Raw genomic sequence first — 17,982 nt, 5'->3', positions numbered from 1 at the left:
CTCTCTCCAGAGCTCACAGTTTCCATTTGGGTCTTAGATGTCATCTAGTTTAAGTCATTTCTTCAACAACCCTGCCAAATGGCCATCAATGCTCTTTATAAACATTCTCAGGAGGGCTCATTACTTCCTGGGAGAGCTAATGCTTTTTATTTACTCCTTAGTCATTAGTTTCTGCTTTAACTGAACTAAAATCCTCCTGCAATGGTCACACATTGGTGGGAATTTTCGTGGGAGAAACTACTGAACATGTTGAATGCCTCATCCATTCTAGAGAACTGGAAATGCTTGAAAACATATTTAATGTGCTTCTTAAGTTGTGGTTTCCTCCCCCCTCCCCAATTCTTTTCACTCTCCTTAGCCTGTTGTGGTTTGGAGACCCTCAACCACCCTTGTCGCCATCCATCACTATCTCTCTAAGAGTGAGATGCCCATTGGAGGCAACCTAGTTGTCCAATTATTGGGGATTGGAGAGTTTAAGTAAATTACCACATGAGGCAGTACGATATAGCTTTTATAATCAGGTTTTGAAGATTATTTGATAATATAAAAATGCCATGACATAACACATGGAAGTGGGGGATACTGTATAAGTAACAAGAGCCCAATTTTATTAGAAATAAACACACAGAAATGAAGTCCAAAATATGTCAAAATGTTAAGAACGGTGATATAGCTAGCTCTGAATCTGTTTTATGTTTTTCCGCATGTTCTATAGAGGACATGTATTTATTGTTTAATTAGAAACATTTGTTTTGGAAAGAAACAAAGGAAAGAAAAGGAAAAAAAGAAAATGGCACTCAAAAAACTCTTAGACTTTTCAGATGTGTTCTGATATTGCAGATTTGAGGGGAGCTGACACTCTTCAATGTGTATCTTTCACTTTCCCAATTTCAGATGAGAGTTTTTGGCAGGTGAATGACACTGTCCACTGGCATTGTACCTACCATTCATCAGAGCCCCGGAAGAATTTTTTCCCCACTTGAATTACTGTCTCTTGTTAATCTGGTGACTGGTGTTGAAATTACTATCTCTTGTTAATCTGGTGACTGGTGCTGGGAATGGCTGTCACATAAACACTTGGGCTGAGCAGGGGTGGCCAGGTCAGTCTACAGTAAGGGCAGAGAGTGGCCTTAGAAAGAGAGGCGTGTGCTGCCCACTGTCCAGCCTGACTGGCAGCCACCCCACAGTGATGCTGTACATGCTGCAAGAGGAACTCGTCCAGGGAGAAGACTAGAAGTGCCTCAGTTGCAAGGGTAGCCCTGAGGCTGCACCTTTGCCTGCAACTGGTTGTCCCTACTATTTCTCCGTAAGGGAGGGCCTCCAAGATCAGAACCTGGGCGAAAACGAGGCACATGCATCTGTCCACCTCTCCTTGGCAAACTCTCCATGGTTCTGCATTTCTGGGGGAGGAAGGGCTTTGGAGTAGTCCAGGTGGCAAATGTGGTAAAGAATCGGCCTGCCAATACTGGAGACGCAAGAGATGTCTCCATCCCTGTGTGGGGAAGATCCGCTGGAGAAGGAAACGGCAACCCACTCCAGTATTCTTGTCTGGAAAAGTCCATGGACAGAGGAGTCTGGCGGGCTACAGTCCATGGAGTCGAGAAGAGCTGGACACGTGAATGCAAACACGGGGCTTTCAAGGAGATGGACAAGGCCCTGCGTGGGGTGGTCCCTCCAAGGAAGTGGAGGAACAGCCAGGCAGTGGCTCCATGTACCAGCAGGGAGGTTGGAGAGGGCGAGCAACTGCTGTCCTTTAGACTTCGCAGATGGTTGGGAGTCTGAATCTATTGATACAGCTCCTAGACAGTTCCTTCCTTTTTTTGGTCTATTTTTTAAAGCCTTTACTGAATTTGTTACATTATTGTTTCTGTTTTACCTTTTGGTTTTTTGACCCCAAGGCGTGTGGGGTCTTAGCTCTCCGAACAGGGAATGGAACCTACACCCCTCATGTTGGAAGGTGAAGTCTTTACAGCTGGACCATCAGGGAAGTCCCAGTTCTTTACTGCCTGATCTAGCAGAGTGGATTCCCATCCATCCAATGAGCTTTGGATTGATGTCTGTCGTTTCTCTCTGGAGGCACATTGGCTGGACAACACCAATGATTAATTTAACTTTTTTCTTTCATTAAAAAAGATGCTCAGCCCAGTGTGCACTCTTCTAGATTGATAAGGCCCATGAGATCAATAGAAACCCAGCATGTCTGTGTTCTGCTTCCCGATTTCCTATCCACCACACGCATGTAAAATCTCCCTTCTTGTTTTGCAGTGTGGACACTCACACCTTCCAGGAAGAACGTGGATCCCCAAATATTTCTTCTTGTTAATCATCTTTCCTCTATTTAAATCTATATTCTCTAAATATATGAGTCTTTTCAGCAACCAAAATACTTTTTAAAAAATACTTAGATCTGGAAGTTGTAGGAGAAATATATCGTAGTAATAGTTTGGGTTATTTTAAGTGACTACATTGATGCTTGAATGGTATACTCCCTGGGGTTATAGTAAAGTGATCACTTAAGTTTAAAGGGTTTGCAGATCTTATCAGGAATCAGCAGGTGACTTGCTGGGCCAAAAGTCAGAGCCCAGACATTTACTGTGATTCCCTGTTAATATTTCTCCTCTGTCAAGGGATGCTATATGCCATATTTGGATTTGTGGGGAAAGTCAGTGTGCAGAGCTCACCAGGACAAAGATAACCTTAAGAAAGTGGCATGCTTGCTCTGACAGAGCTGTGGGTGATGTGCGAGGTGCTGCCCTCTTGGGCTTTTTGCCATCCGTTTTGTCCAGCCAGAACCCAAATGGCTCACTTCCACCCCCCGTCAATGTCCTCAGCTGGAGCTGATTTTAAACTTTGCCAAGGCCTTCTCTCCCTGTTCCCGCTACCTTTTCTTTCTTGACACTTTGTTCTTTCAGACCTCGTTTTCCTCTTTTTCTCTCTGAACTCACTCACCTTTGCCTGCTCCGGGCCCCGTGCCTCATCTGTCTGTCTTTGACTTGAGCTGCGGCTCCCACAAGATGGGCCGTCTGGCAGGCGTGCGTGTGCAGGGAACCTGTGTGCCCTGGGTGTGGCCTACGTGCAGGCACGTGTGTGTGCGCGCGTGTGTCCTCCCACCACCTGGGGCACCAGAGCATTCAGGACACGCGTGATTCCCCACACAGGGCAGCTTGCACTTACGTAGTTCGAGGCCAGGTCCGGGTGGAGATAGTCGATTCCTGTGAAAAAACAAGAACACAGGAACAGAGTGTTAATACCTGCCACGTGTCTTCAGGAAAGCTGCTCAAGAAGGCGCCTTCTGTGTGGGCGTCAGAAGATGGGGAGGAGGTGAGCGCTGGGCCCCCACCTCACACACCCCCGGGGGAGGGCGCTGCCCCCGCCAACCCACACAGAGCCAGGGGCCACCGGATGTGTCAGAGGAGTGAAGCCAGTTACAGCTCGTGGCCCTAGCATAACACTTCTGACACAAATGTCAGCTTAGTGGCCCCAAGATGGACGTCTCATCAGAGAAGTGATCTAAGAGAGATTTGTGGAAGTCCTGACATTTCTGAAGCATCAGTTGGCATTTCTTCTGAAATGAAGCCTGCCCTGGGGAGGAAAAGCGGTGATTATTGAACAGGGCTCAGACAGCAGTGGATTAGGAGAGCATTGCCAGGCACGGAAATAACAAGAGAAACATGGCTTGGTGAGAAAAGCCATTAGGCAAAGGGCAAGTGGCTTCCTGGAGGTGTACCAGGTGGGAACTGGTTCTTGTTTTTGCAGAAAGCTTTCCAGGGAGCCCGAGACCATGAGTCTCCTGGTGGGAGTCCTGTGCTTTCTCCTGCATGTGGCCTGTCTTGCTGTCCAAGGGTCACTGCAACAGTAGGATTATGGTCCCTGACGCTGCTGGGTTCCATCAATATGTAGATCTCAGAAAGCACGGTCGAACTTCAAAGGGAAAATTGCAAAGCTCTCGTCCAGGTCTGTAGTATCATCTAATCATTGAAAAGCAGCAACAACATCAGAGCATCCAGCCCTCTGAGATTGACTGGGTTCCTGCACTACCTAGTGTCATGGTTATGAGTGTAGACTTTGGAGTCAAAGACCAGAGCTTTAATCCCAACCATGCTGCTGACTGGTTGAGTGACTTCAGGCAAGGTGCTTGCTTTTTTCTCAACCAGGTAGGGGTGAAAACAGTGTGGTCTTATTCCAGAGGCGTCAGTAATTCTATTGGGTTGCAATATTTGCAAGCCAGAGGCATCATTAAGTCTTGATCATCATTAAGTGTCGATCATCTTTACTGCATGCATAACAACGCCGGGCCACATTATAGCTTTGTTCTGAAGAAAACAACTTGCATCCAAATGTATATTTTTAAAAACAAGTTTTCCTTTTTTTTTTTTTCTGGTTGCACAAGTAATTCCTGGACTGGGAGGTCACTGATCTACTGATGTTTTCACATCAGAAGCAACTGCTGTCTACAGTTTGGGAGACGATAGCCAGGCCCTTCTCCTCCACCTCTTTTACCCTGCTCCCCCAAACTGCAGGAAGACAGGGGGAGGAAGATATAAAGGCTAATATTTTTAAAGTTTCAGACCCTTGTTCTGGACCCTGATTCAGAGAGGTCAGTGTAGGCTATGGGATGGAGCTGGGGACGAGCACAGGCTGTGAGACTACCAGATCCAGTTCTATCCAGGCTCAGGCACTGAAATGTTTGTGTGACTCTGGCTACATTGACTCTCTGAGTCTCAGCTTCCTCATCTTTGAAACGGAAGTACTGTTCTCCTGGAAAAGCAGTTTTCGAGGTCAGAGCCAGTTCATTGAAAGTGTTTAGCTTGCAGTAAACACATAACCAATTACATTCCTTGCATCCTCATCAGTACCTTCATTGACCACATTTCTAGAATTTCATGGATGGTACAGAGAAAAAGAAATGTTTCAAAAAGTCTACAGGCTTTATTTTCTTAAGCTCCAAAGTCACTGCAGACAGTGACTACAGCCATGAAATGAAAAGATGCTTGCTCCTTGGGAGAAAGCTATGACAAACCTAGACAGCATATTAAAAAGCAGAGCCATCACTTTACTTACAAAGGTCTTTCTAGTCAAAGCTATGGTTTTTGAAGTAGTCATGTATGGATGTGAGAGTTGGACTATAAAGAAAGCTGGGTGCCAAAGAATTGATGCTTTTGAACTGTGGTGTTGGGGAAGACTCTTGAGAGTCCCTTGGACTGCAAGGAGATCAAATCAGTCAATCCTAAAGGAAATCAGTCCTGAATATTTATTGGAAGGACTGATGCTGAAGCTGCAGCTCCAATACTTTGGCCACCTGAGGCAAAGAGCTGACTCATTAGAAAAGACTGAAGGCAGGAAGAGAAAGGGGTGGCAGAGGATGAGTTGATTGGATGGCATCATTGACTTCATGAACCTAAGTGTAAGCAAACTCTGGGAGATAGTGAAGGACAGGGAGGCCTGGTGTGCTGCAGTCTATGGGGTTGCAAAAATTCAACATGACTGAGTGACTGAACAACAATAACAACTTGGTTTTAGAGTATTGTGTTGATATTAAATTGTCCTATATATTTGTTGAAATTGGTTACATTCTGTGCACTCATTGTTAGGCAAAACATGTTGTTACAAACAGATAACTTGAAAAGATACAGACACATGCAGAGAATACCTTTCTTTTTCCCTAACAGTTATTTTTTAAAATATGGCTTCCTGTTCTGATGATTCAAGTTACTTAGGAGAGGAATTTTCTAAGATGTGGTAGTCTCATCTCTGTGATGGGAAAATATTGAAGCCAAGAGATAATTTGAAGACAGAAGGAAATCAGAATTAAAACAAGATAAATTTAGACTAATTAAAATGAAGGATCTTTAATTAGGTTAAGTGGAAGACTGAATGTTAAGTCAGAACAGACACAGACTTTGGTCTGAGGAAGAAGATTGTTGACGGATGGATTAAGGATGACAGACGTGATCCAGAAAAGTAATAATGAACTAAGCATGAAAACGATAACCTGGTAATTAAATAGTATTTCAATGTTTGGGTATATTTCATTATCTTTTGAGGTGGAAGGCACTGAGTACATCTTCTTAATCAGCTTATTTATTTTTCAATTTTGTATTATTAATGGATTAATTCTTGTTTTCATTCACAGGTTTATGTTCAGCAATGAATGCCAGATTCTACGCAGGTCTTGGAAAAAACACAGACCATTTAGACACAGAACCTGAGCTGAACAGCCACCTAAGGCTTGCAGTCTACAGGGGGCGCTGACTCACCACCAGACAATCATGATGCAATATGGTACACGAATGACAAATAGTAGGTTATTTTTTTGTCCATCAACCATTAGTATTTTGTCATTAGTTTGAAAGTCTACTCTGCTGCTGCTGCTGCTAAGTCTCTTCAGTCGTGTCCGACTCTATGCGACCCCATAGATGGCAGCCCACCAGGCTCCCCCGTCCCTGGGATTCTCCAGGCAAGAACACTGGAGTGGGTTGCCATTTCCTTCTCCAATGCTTGAAAGTGAAAAGTGAAAGTGAAGTCGCTCAGTCGTGTCCCACTCTTAGCGACCCCGTGGACTGCAGCCCACCAGGCTCCTCCATCCATGGGATTTTCCAGGTGAGAGCACTGGAGTGGTTGCCATTGCCTTCTCCAGAAGTCTACTCTGCTGCTGCTGCTAAGTCCCTTCAGTCATGTCCAACTCCGTGCAACCCCACAGACAGCAGCCCACCGGGCTCCCCCGTCCCTGGGATTCTCCAGGCACTACAACAGTCCAAATCCTCAGGAATCACTGGCAATTCTGGAGCCCTCAGGGAATCAACAAAGGGCTCCCTGTTCATATCCTTAGCTACAATGTTAACAGTTCAGTTGAGGCTTTGGAGGTTTTGTTAAGAGCAAGGTGCCTGCCTGTGACCACTTTTAAGGGTCCTGCTCTGATCCCCCAGATGCTTGGTGATGAAATGGTGATTCCAATATAACCTAGGCAGGTTCCCCCCAAACCTACATGCATCTTTCTCCTAGGTGAGCTGGCCTCAACCGTGGTGCTTTCTGAACCAAAGCATCAGGAAGTAAAAACAGGTAAGCTGCCCACATTGGCATGAGTGTGTGCACACACATACACACACTCACTCTTGTGAGAGCTCCTTTTTTTCCTGTGAAAGCCCTCGGCCACTGGAGAAAGCTTTTGCCTCCACTTCAAAACATCTCACACCCCACAAAACACAGCATTTTTCTCATGTCGATATTAAATTGAGCCCGCACAAAGACACGCCGATTTTAAGCACGCTGTCTATCCTTGTTTTCCATCAATCCTTCTTCAAAGGCTTGCTTTAAAAAACATCATATTCTTTGAGGATCTTGAGAAGAGAAAGGCTCCATTGCTTCATCTCTGTACAGACTTTACGTGTAATTGGACCAATACTGCCCAGTGGAGCTTTTATGGAGGATCCAGACGGCTGATGAAGAGGTGAAAGTGCATCCCCAATGAGAAGCTTGCAGGGTAGAATTACTCCAGGATCTTGGCAGAGCCAACGGCACGTGTAGTTAGAAAAACAGCAGTTCATCAAACCCTTTGGTTTTCATATCATGATCTATAAAAAATAAAGCTCTGCTAAATCTTTGTCGGGCAGGCATGTGGGATAGAATTAACATTACAGGGGGGCAAGTATAGTAAACTGTAGTCAGTTTGCTTTACCAGGGCTCATTCTGAAAGCAGCAATAAAGTCAAAATGCTCCAAATGCCAATCCTGCTACTAAAAACCTATTTTGGGGATCTAGAGCCACACTGCCTAATGGAATTTTCCGTGATGATAGAAATGAAGTGGAACTGAACTGCCACTAGCCCCATGTGGTTATTGAGACCTTGAAATGAAGCGAATGTGATTGAGGAACTGAATTTTTAATTGTATTTAGGTTTAACTAATTAGAACTTAAATATAAATAGCCACATATGGCTAGTGGCTACTACACTGAACAGTGTGAATCTAGAGACATAGGTGGTAAATATAAACAGGTTTAGAAGCTGTTTCAAGGTAAGATATAAGCAATGTTTGCTGTTGTTGTTGTTTAGTCTCTAAGTCCTGTCTGGCTCTTTTGTGACCCCCATGGACTGTAGCCCGCCAGGCTCCTCTATCCATGGGATTTCCCAGGCAAGAATGCTGGAGTGGGTTGCCATTTCTTTCCCCAGGAGATCTTCTCAACCCAGGGATGGAACCCACATCTCCTGCATTGACAGGGGGATTCTTTACCACTGAGCCACCAGGGAAGTCCAGTGGTCCCAATGAAAAATTATAATTCAGTGATTGTCAACTTTCATTTGTTCATTAAAAAAATGTAAACTTATTAATTCAGTACATATTTGTGAAGGGCTTGAGGATCACTGATGCGAGGAGGGCGAGGATGTCGCCACAGTATACATGACCATGCCCAGCCTCTGGCCCTACCTCTGACGAGCATCTCCAAAACGATGGATCTTTTCCATTCCAGAGACATGCAAAAGACACACTTGGTTCCAGATGAGTGAAGCCTTCGGAATACTCACCATCGTCCATAATTCCAATGGTAACACCTTTCCCTGTGTATCCCAGCTCCCAGGCTTCTGCCACATTCAAGTCGAGACCGGGAGTACCATCAGCTTGCCCGGTATTGATCTGGTTCAGGAATGCAGAAGCAGAGGCTCTTATTAGTTTGGTGTAGATAGTAAAGCACCAGGTGGTAAATATTTGCTTGACATACTCTGCCACCACCTGAGATTTCAGGGCCAGATCAGAGGTCACGTCTTCCATGAAACAGGACTTTGGGGTGTTCCCTCCATCCACCTCTTCTAATCTGTTCCTTCTGTTTTTTGATACACAGAACACTGATATTTTCTGTCTCATGGAAATATGCAAATGCAATTTCTGTCTCCCTACCTCTTACTACTGGATCATCATCTTTAAATCCTGAGGGCCAACATTGCAAGAAACCCTCCCCAGTTTAGAATTAAGTGCTCACAACTCTTGTAACTCTGTACTTATTCCTCACTTTCAGAATTTAGTTCGTATTGTCTTGCTTTATTCTGATTTGAATAATTTCCTCATTAAATAACAATATCCTTTGCAAGAGGGAGCATGCTCTATTTACCGTTTTAAGTTCAATATCCCCACACCAAGTCTCACTTAAAAATATTTGTTGAACTGAGTTAAAGAGAGCTGCCTCACCTTTAGTGCAAGTTCTAATATAAGAAATTAAAAAAGCCTTCCCCCTTAAAAAAATCAAAAAAGAAAGAAAAGGAAAAAAGAAAAAAAGAAAAATTCCATACAAATAAGTTCACTACCCTCGTCTTATGCATTTTTGTCCTATGGAGATTCTCTCAAAGATAAATCATTAAAAAAAAAAATAGGGAAGTTAGAGCTGGCATTGACAGATGCCCATAGTGACAAGTAGCTTGTATGATGCTGCTGAAACATATGAATATCATTAGGGCTCTTTATAGAAATGACTACTCCTCTTGTAGGCACATGTGAAGATGACACCCCATGCCCTGGAAGTTAGAACCATGTGACTGGTTTTGGCCAATGGAAGGTGAGTTTACATGCCATTCATCACGTCCAGGCAGATGCTTTTAGAGCCAGTGTGTGATTTGCTTTTCCCCCACCATTGAGTTGCTCGTGTAACCAGGGTTGGGATGCAGCTAAGATGAAGCCTGGGTACCTAAGGGATTTCAAAGTGTTGGATGCATAACATGAGTGAGAAACAAGCTTTGATGTTGTTAGTCCACTCTGATTTGTGGGTTGTTTGTTATTGTAAGAAACTTAGGCGATCCTAACACACATAAACTTATTCAGTTGCCCAGACTGGATTTGTAGAATTCCCTGCCCCGAAGCCTAGAGCATTGTCCAGCTCTGAAACTCCAAGGGAAAAATTGTGATGCATTCCTACAATGGGCTGTTTATAAATTACAAACATTTACAAATTAGTCACCCCTCCTGTTTCATATATCCTGTGGTTTGGGTTGGTTTGGAGGCACATGAGCCCGTCTCTTTTAAACGTAACCCAACCCACCCAAATCGGTCATGAAAATATATTTGTTTCACCAGACACACTAGGATTCCAAGCCTTGAATCAGTTAAACCCTACTGAATTGACTGCCGCTACTGCAGGAAGCACCAACAGATGGTACTCCTGCGACTCTAGTCTCTGAGTTCTCCTGCTTGTGAGGTCACCCGACTGTTTCTCTTACATCTGTGGCCCCATCCTGGCCTCCCAGTCCTCTGCCTTTTGAGGCCCTGGTTACTCCTCCCATAACTTTGACTTGACTTTCACATGTTTCTGCAAGTCTTCACTTGTACACTGGTCTGGGAGAAACTGAGCAGCTCTTGGTAGTTGCTTTGAACCCAGAAGGTCATGGCTGTTTAGCAGTTCCAGAAAGAAACCAGATTAGAGAAGGAGATGTGTGGAGGGTGATGGAAAATCAATACTGATCAGAGGGAACAGAAAAGTTCTCCGAAGCTGGTGCTGGCTAGCATCCCACAGGCTAATGAGGAAATAGAAATGCATCTTTTATCTGAAGTCCCAGGATGAGAACCATTATGAAAGGCACCGAGATGCTTACCAGGTACCATTGCTTTGTGAAAAGAGGGTCGTTCATGTTGATGTCGATCTCGTTGATGTCTCTGTACCCTCGCTTTTTCCGGTTGAATCCTTCCTGCTGCAAGGCCCTCTTTACCTGGAATGACAATGCTTGAGTGTTACCTGACTATCGACTGAACACCCCTCTTCTAGAATTCATTTCCACAAATTCAAATTCCGTTTGTTTATAATGTGTGTGTGTGTGTGTGTGTGTGTGTGTGTGTGTTCTTTCCTCAGTAGAAGCTGAGCTCATCTCATGCACTTTTACTTTCTGATTATTTCCCAAGATAATTTACTGTTGTTGCATGGAACACAAAGGCCGTGGGGATGGCCTTCAGTGAGTTTGTGAAAATAAGAATTAGATGGAGATAAGGTGGTAGGGGGCATTAGGTGAAATGAAACAATGAAACACTTGCATTCAGGGAATGAATGTGATTTCTGAGAGGGAGGGGAGGACCCATTACAGACTAGTTTTCTGGAGGCACCATAGCGTGGAGGAAAAGTTAAAATTTTACATAACCTCCTCCTTCTGCCTCTGTAACCCAGCTTGCTCCTTACAAAGTTTAGATCAGGTAGGTCTCAGAAAATGGGGACTCAGAATACTAGAAGCTGGAGCTTATCTCACTCACCCTTGTCCTGCTCTTTGCAATCGCCCTAGCCCCTGCAAACCCACAAACTTGCTTAATCATTCCTGCCTGTGTATAAAATACTCTGTAACACCTTTGTTTAGGGCTCAGAGGCCCGGAGTAATAAACCTGAGTTCTCCAGCTCTCTGAGTGTGGTGCTTGTACTGGTTTCTGCAACATTTCCAGAGGCCCCAGCAAGATTCCAACCATGCCAGTCCCCTTGAGCCGCCAGACTGGTGGCTTGTGAAGGAACCGCGAGATGAACAAGGAGGTGCACCAGCTGACGGTGTTCCGGGTTCTCTTTGGGACCCGTGTTCTGACTCTCCGGACGGCTGAGCCCTGACCGGACTCACTGGAGGGACGGACCAACTCACCAGGAATGGCCACAGGAAAAAGTAAGGCTCCGGGCAGGTCCCCAGGCAGGGACCTACTCCAATGGGTAGAAGAGGAGGCTGATCACTTCCCTGGGCTCCCAAGAACGGAGCATCAGATAGGGAGCATCGGGAGGAAGGGAGGCATTGTGATAGCCTCTGAATGATTGTGAATGCCCGATTGCTGATTGAATGGAGTAAGAGTTGTTTTTTTTTTTTTTTGAAACTGCAAAGCCAATTCTTTTTACATATGCAATTAAAAACAACTAGCTTGTTAAAAGGCCAGCCTAGGAAAAAACTTGAAGTTAACCCTTTCCATGTCCTTGAAATACACAATCAACTTTGCCTGAGACCTTAGTCTTGGACAAATTAGAACTTCAAGCAAAGAAAAAAAGGTGTCAAATAGATATTTTAAATCTCAAACAAAAAACTATAAGATCGCTGTCAGTCTTTCTGTCTGGATTTATGTATGTCTCAGTGTATGTCTTTTGTTTTATTCTGATAATATTGTTGAAGTTGTAAATGAGTTCTAATTTAATTGGCCTCAAGAAAAGTAAGTGCTTACAAATAAAACAATTCTAAATACAAGAAAAATTAGAATAAGTAAATTTCAGATTCACGCGAACAAGAAAATATTTAATATTAAATATCTAGTATTAATGTTTGTTTGCTAATCTAATAAGGAAGTAGGATGTATGTTTTTAATACAAAAGGTATAAAAAATAAAATTATATTTTATAAAGGGAAAAGAAAGTAGGTCTGACTTACAGGTGGCTATTACAGAAAGTGATTAACTAAGTTTGTGGAAAGTGGACCCTAAAAATTTTGTACATGATTAAGACTGACTAAGTTTAAAATGAATTTAATTAAGCTTACCTAAATGAGTTTAAAGTAAGCTGGTGCAAAACTTGAATTTGGCTTTTCTCTCTGTTAAGAGGACATGTTGAACTGCTTTTATTAATAGATTTAAGTTTCTTTACCTCTTAATTGGTCTGTTCTATATTTACCTCTGAAATCTTTTGTTAACTTTGGCTAAGTAAATAACTATTATTTCACAGTAATGTATATGATCCTACCTGACTGAGTGTTATAAACCCTTTTGATATTTATCAACAAAACTTCCTAAATAATTTGACTTCCAGCTAAATTTGAGTGCTTCAGAGGGCCCCTGAGACATCCCAAAGAGCTATTAAGCTACCTGAGTTCATTGGACATGTTAAATTACATGGGAAGTACTGTTAAAAGAGTGAAAAATCTTTTTAAGTTATACTGTATGGTTGATGTTACTAATGTAGATATCCTAAAATTATGTGAATTTCATATAGATCTGATATACCCTGATAAAATATGGTCAATTATAATTCTAGTTATCATATTAAAGTGTTATGACCAGGTTTCTTTCTCAATTGCAACAGAATCAGATTTTAAACATGCCTTCTATGGTTTTATTCTCACACCTTTAGAAAAATACTACTAGTTTTTCAAGATTTACAGAAAAGACTTTCTAAGATTAAGTAGGTAAACAAATTTTGTTATGAACAGTAAGCTGGTGCCAGACTGGAATTTGGTATCTCTATTTAGAGAACAAAGTTTTCTTAGAATGCAGCTTTCGATAACAGATGATGGATATTTTTGCCTTTAAGTGATTTATATTTGTTTTTAAAATCTTTTTGCTATTTTGATAAAGTAAATAAACATTATTTAAGATTATGGTACATGTAGACAAAGCTCATTCTGCTTCAACAACAGCAACAAAATAATTCCTCATGGTTAGGCTTTTGCTATCCTGATGTCCTTCAAACATGGTAAGAGTCTGCTCCTAAATCAGGAAATTAAAAATGGATAAACAACAGCTGAAAACCAAAGAGCCAGGGCTATGGGAAATCCAAGAGCTCCCTGACAGACCTCATTTTTATTTGATGGGTTAAAGCCTTCCCTGGATACAGTGTTAATGCCCTCACAATGAGTTCTCCAAAAAAAGAAAAAAATTATGTTTCACTAAACATTAAATTCTAGTTTTGTTAATTAAGGTCTGTGTTTACTAAGACTTACTTGTGAGATAGGTCCTTGTTATGTTATATTGCTAAAAGCTTTAAATAAGTTATTAAGAAGACACTCTAAGATGGTTTCTAAAGCTTATCTCGGTAACCAATCTTTGGATAAAGGTCAGATGCTCCATGATGTACAACCAGGAGATGAACTCTTGGCTATAATCATTTAACTGAGTCAGATGACCTGGGGTATACCGGGCTATATCCAATGAACATTCTTGGCTTAAATTCTTCCTTGTGACCTTACTAATAACTGCTAGCTTTATTATTTTCTATGTAGCTTGTTTCAGAAGATTATTTCTTACATTACCAAATGTGTGACTGAGCTTGTGATGAAATGCTGATATGATGTTCCATATGAGATCAATAATTGTAATAATGTAACTCTAGATTTGGGAAGAAGCAACAAGAGGAAATATTTTCCCAGACCAAGAGGCTAGTAAGACAGGTATGGTCCAGAGACTTTTGCTACTTACAAGGCCTGGTCTAGTGACAACACATTGAGTGGCCTGTTAATGGAATCTTTGTTAGACCTGGGAATGAGCCTTCCCAGCACCGCAGGACACAATGACCATGAAATGCCCCCAAAACATGGTCAAATATGTGGCTATGAAGGGGCCCTGCAGACTGGAAGTTGGCCCTTGCCAGCTGCCTCTACAAAGATTAAATCATGACCACTACAAGATGCTGACCTTCAACACCCCCTTGAACGGAATTCAGGGTGGAGACAAAAAGTAAGGCACTCTGTAGTCTGGAAAAAACCTGGAAAAACAGGCCTTCAGATAGAGTTTTCAGGTAAAGATTTTTATGAATCCAAATTCTTGCATCTTCTCATACCTAGAGAAACACTAATGTCATGAATCAGTGTCTTGACCTGGTTCTCCTGGCTAGCCCCTCAGCAGCTTTCCTACTTCTATTAATCTTTGGGCCAAATATCTTTAACTTTCTTGTCAAGTTTGTTTCTCCAAGTAGCACTACGACAAGAACATCCCCTGGCCAACACCCAGACAATGCTGGAACAAGTTGCCTTACCATCCTGTGGACTCTCATTGCCCTCCATTAATGCACCCCAAGATCCTCAGGCTGTTCTCCTTTGTAGATCTTATATGGGAGACCACCCCAGTAGTAGAAAGCCTCAACGGAGACCACCAATAACTAGCTGACCTGGAGATGTCCCGATACCTCCAGGCCCTGGAAAAGTCTTCCTGCCATATTGCCTGAGAAACCTTAAAAAGGACACCCATTCCTCTGGGCAGTTGGGTTCATCCCTATCAGCCAGGAGATGAGATATGGGTTAAAGTTTAAAAGAAAGAATCACTTCAGCCAGTTTAAACAGGCCCTCACACAGTTGTCCTGGCAACCCCTACTGCTATTAAAGTTATAGATGTCATCCCTTGGATCCACCACACCAGAGTCAAGAAGGCAGTGGCTTCCTGTGATTAAGACACCTGGAAAGCAGTTCAGGACCCCAAAAACTTCCTCCAGGCCCGGTTCCGAAGACAATGGCCCTCACCCATGAAGGACGCTGAGCCCTGCTCTAGTCACTTCAGAAACTGCCTAGTCCACTCTTGGCTGAAGCTTGAGGATCCTTCAGCCAGCCACGCTCTGACAGCTGGCTGGTCAATGCACAGCAAAGCTTGAGGATCTGGCTATCAAAATATCGATGGAGTTTCATTGTCAACCCTGACCTCTACCCCTAATTGGTATTATTGCTGTGCTTTCCATTACAGGACCAAGTAGACTCTCTGGCTTTTATGGAATAGGAGGGTTTTACAGAATAGGAGAGGGCTAGACCTACTGACAGCTGAAAAGAGAGGACTCTGTCTCTTTTTAAATGAAGAATGAAGAATGCTGCTTCTACATAAAACAATCAGAAATAGTCACGGACATGGCCCAACAGCTAAGAAAACAAATCATGAAAAGGAGAGAGAAAGTAGCTAATTCCTGGGGGTAATTAGAACAATATCTGGAACTGGGCATCGTGGCTTTTCCCTTTAACAGGTCCTCTCTTCATGATCTTTGCGGTGCTCTTGTTTGGCCCTCGTATTCTCAATGTGGTTACCAGTTCATAACCTCTTGGATTGAATCCACAAAGTTACATATGGTAATAGGTCAATGTAGCCCCCTAAGTGATGGGGAGCTGTGAGTGTCCTACCAGAACATGAGATGCTGCTTTCTACAATGAGTGATAGAAGCATCAAGAGGGGGGAATGAAGAGGAAAAGTTAAAATTTTACATAACTTCCTGCTCCTTTTGCCTCTGTAACCCAGCTTACTCCTTACAAAGTGTAGATCATGTAGGTCTCAGAAAGTGGGGACTCACAGTACTAAGAACTGGAGCTTATCTCACTCGCCCCTGTCCTGCTCTTTGCAATTGCTCTAGCCCCTGCAAACCTGCAAACCAGCTTAATCATGCTTGTCTGTGTATCAAAAACTCTGTAACCCCTTTGTTCGGGGCTCGGAGCTTGGAGCGTTAACTCTTCTGGGCTCGCCAGCATAATAAGCCCGAGTTCTCCAACTCTCCAAGTGTGGTGCCTGGTTTCTTGAGTACTGCTTTCTGCAACAGCAGCCCCTTTTGTTGACAGCCCTGTAGTATCACATTTGGGAATCAGCCAAAAACAAAACATCAAAAACAAGAGAAAAAGAAAAACCTGCCTGACAAGCCAGCAAGTCCACAACAAAGTTCTAGAAAGTGAGTGAGGGAACCTCGAAGATAAATTGGTGCTATCTTTGCCCATGATGACACTTCATCTGGAGACAGTCAGTTTCAACCCCAAGCCCTTAGATGGAAATGAAACTTAGGAGCTGAATCAGGAGGTTCCTGGCAACAGCTGGGCTTTGTCCCCAAAGGGAAACTTTCTTTCCACTTGGGCAAAAAACGAACTCATCATGCAGTAGCTGTAGCTGAACATCTACATGCTCCAGGACTATGTAAATGGGTAAAAGGGTGTGTTCTGGGTGCTGTTAAATTTTCACAATTATATTTTGTTGCCAAATGTTCATTTTTCCTTCCGCCATGTTCCCCAGTATATTGGGGTGATGACCTCAAGCCCACCGGTTCTGTGTTTGTGGGAGTGAAATTCCAGGCACCAACCTCTTGTAAAAGAACCCAAGCCTCTCTGCCTCAGAGGGTGTCTCTCTTCCAGGGTCTGAATCATGGGGAGATGGTGTGAGGGCAGAAACGACCCTTGGAGGGTGTTTATCTCAGAGCTCATTCACCAGACCGCATCCCATAAAAGATCCTTGCCACTGTTGCGACGGCCCAGCCTGGAGCCCCCTGGGACCAATCCTTCAGCCTCCCACAGACCGTGAGGCTCCACACCACTTTCCAGCAGATTCACTCTCACTCACATGATCCAGAATCAATTTCAGTTGCCTACACCCATGAACTCAGATACGGGAAGAGGGAAAACAGAAGACTCCACGTCAGGAGTGAAGATGGAAGGGGGTGAATAGAGAGACCACAGGCGTGACTGAAAACCGTCCCCTTCCTTGCTGCCCTGGGAGGTGAGGGAGGCTGCGGCTGAGCGGTTCCTCACCTCCCTGCTCCACCCGTGGACACAGGAAGGCCTGGGCTCATTCACCAGAAGACGTCTTAATTCTGCAAGAAACTGTCCATGTAGAGAAGTAGTGGGTGTGCCATCTGCTCTGTGACTTCTTTGTGGGGAGTGGGAAATCCAACAAGAGACATTCACTGTGATACAGTTAACCCCTACCCCTTGAAAGTGAAGTGAAAGTGTTTGTCGTTCAGGCGTATTTGACTCATTGTGACCCCACAGACTGTAGCCCACCAGGCTCCTCTGTCCATGGGATTCTCTAGGCTAGAATAGAGGAGCAGATTGCCATTTCCTACTCCAAGCAATCTTCCCCACCCAGGGAATGAACCCGCATCTCTTTACCATGGAAACACTGGGAAGCCCTTAATTTACTACCTCAAGCCTCAATTCTATTTAGATTCTTCACAGGTTGGACACCCCAAACCTGAATTTCTTCATCATGACAATTCTTCACAAATTCATTGTTTCTTTGACTAAAAAGTATAAAAGCTGCCTGCTTTGGCCACTTCTTAGGTCCCACGGATTCTATGAGACCTCCATGTGCATGAATTAAATTTTGTTTCTTTTTCTCCCATTAATCTGTCTCAAGTCCATGTTAGTATTAGGCCAGTCACGGGAACCTGAGAGCAGAAGAAGGGAGCTTTCTTCCTCCCCTACACTCTCAACCTGTAAAGAGCCACCAAGTGCCCCCTCTCTAAGCTTCTGGTTATTGGAGCTTCCAGTCCAGGGACTGGAAGCTGGCCTGCCCCTCCTGAATGCCCATTTCCCATTTTGGTCCCACGCCCAAG

General features: G+C 43.5%; 1 protein-coding gene across 1 annotated transcript in view; it reads right to left on the bottom strand.

Moving 5' to 3' along the window:
- Positions 1 to 17,982, bottom strand: part of PCSK2 (proprotein convertase subtilisin/kexin type 2) — a 231,432-nt gene that overhangs the window by 92,312 nt on the left and 121,138 nt on the right. Inside the window, 3 exon segments of the mRNA XM_070472194.1 lie at positions 3,175 to 3,212; positions 8,522 to 8,630; positions 10,574 to 10,687. Of these exon segments, the coding sequence (XP_070328295.1) occupies positions 3,175 to 3,212; positions 8,522 to 8,630; positions 10,574 to 10,687 (261 nt within the window).

This window comes from Odocoileus virginianus, chromosome 9 (genome assembly GCF_023699985.2).
Source record: "Odocoileus virginianus isolate 20LAN1187 ecotype Illinois chromosome 9, Ovbor_1.2, whole genome shotgun sequence".
Taxonomy (NCBI): Eukaryota; Metazoa; Chordata; class Mammalia; order Artiodactyla; family Cervidae; genus Odocoileus; species Odocoileus virginianus.
The sequence above is the reverse complement of the archived record's forward strand: the minus strand, read 5'-3'. Positions and strand labels throughout refer to the sequence as shown.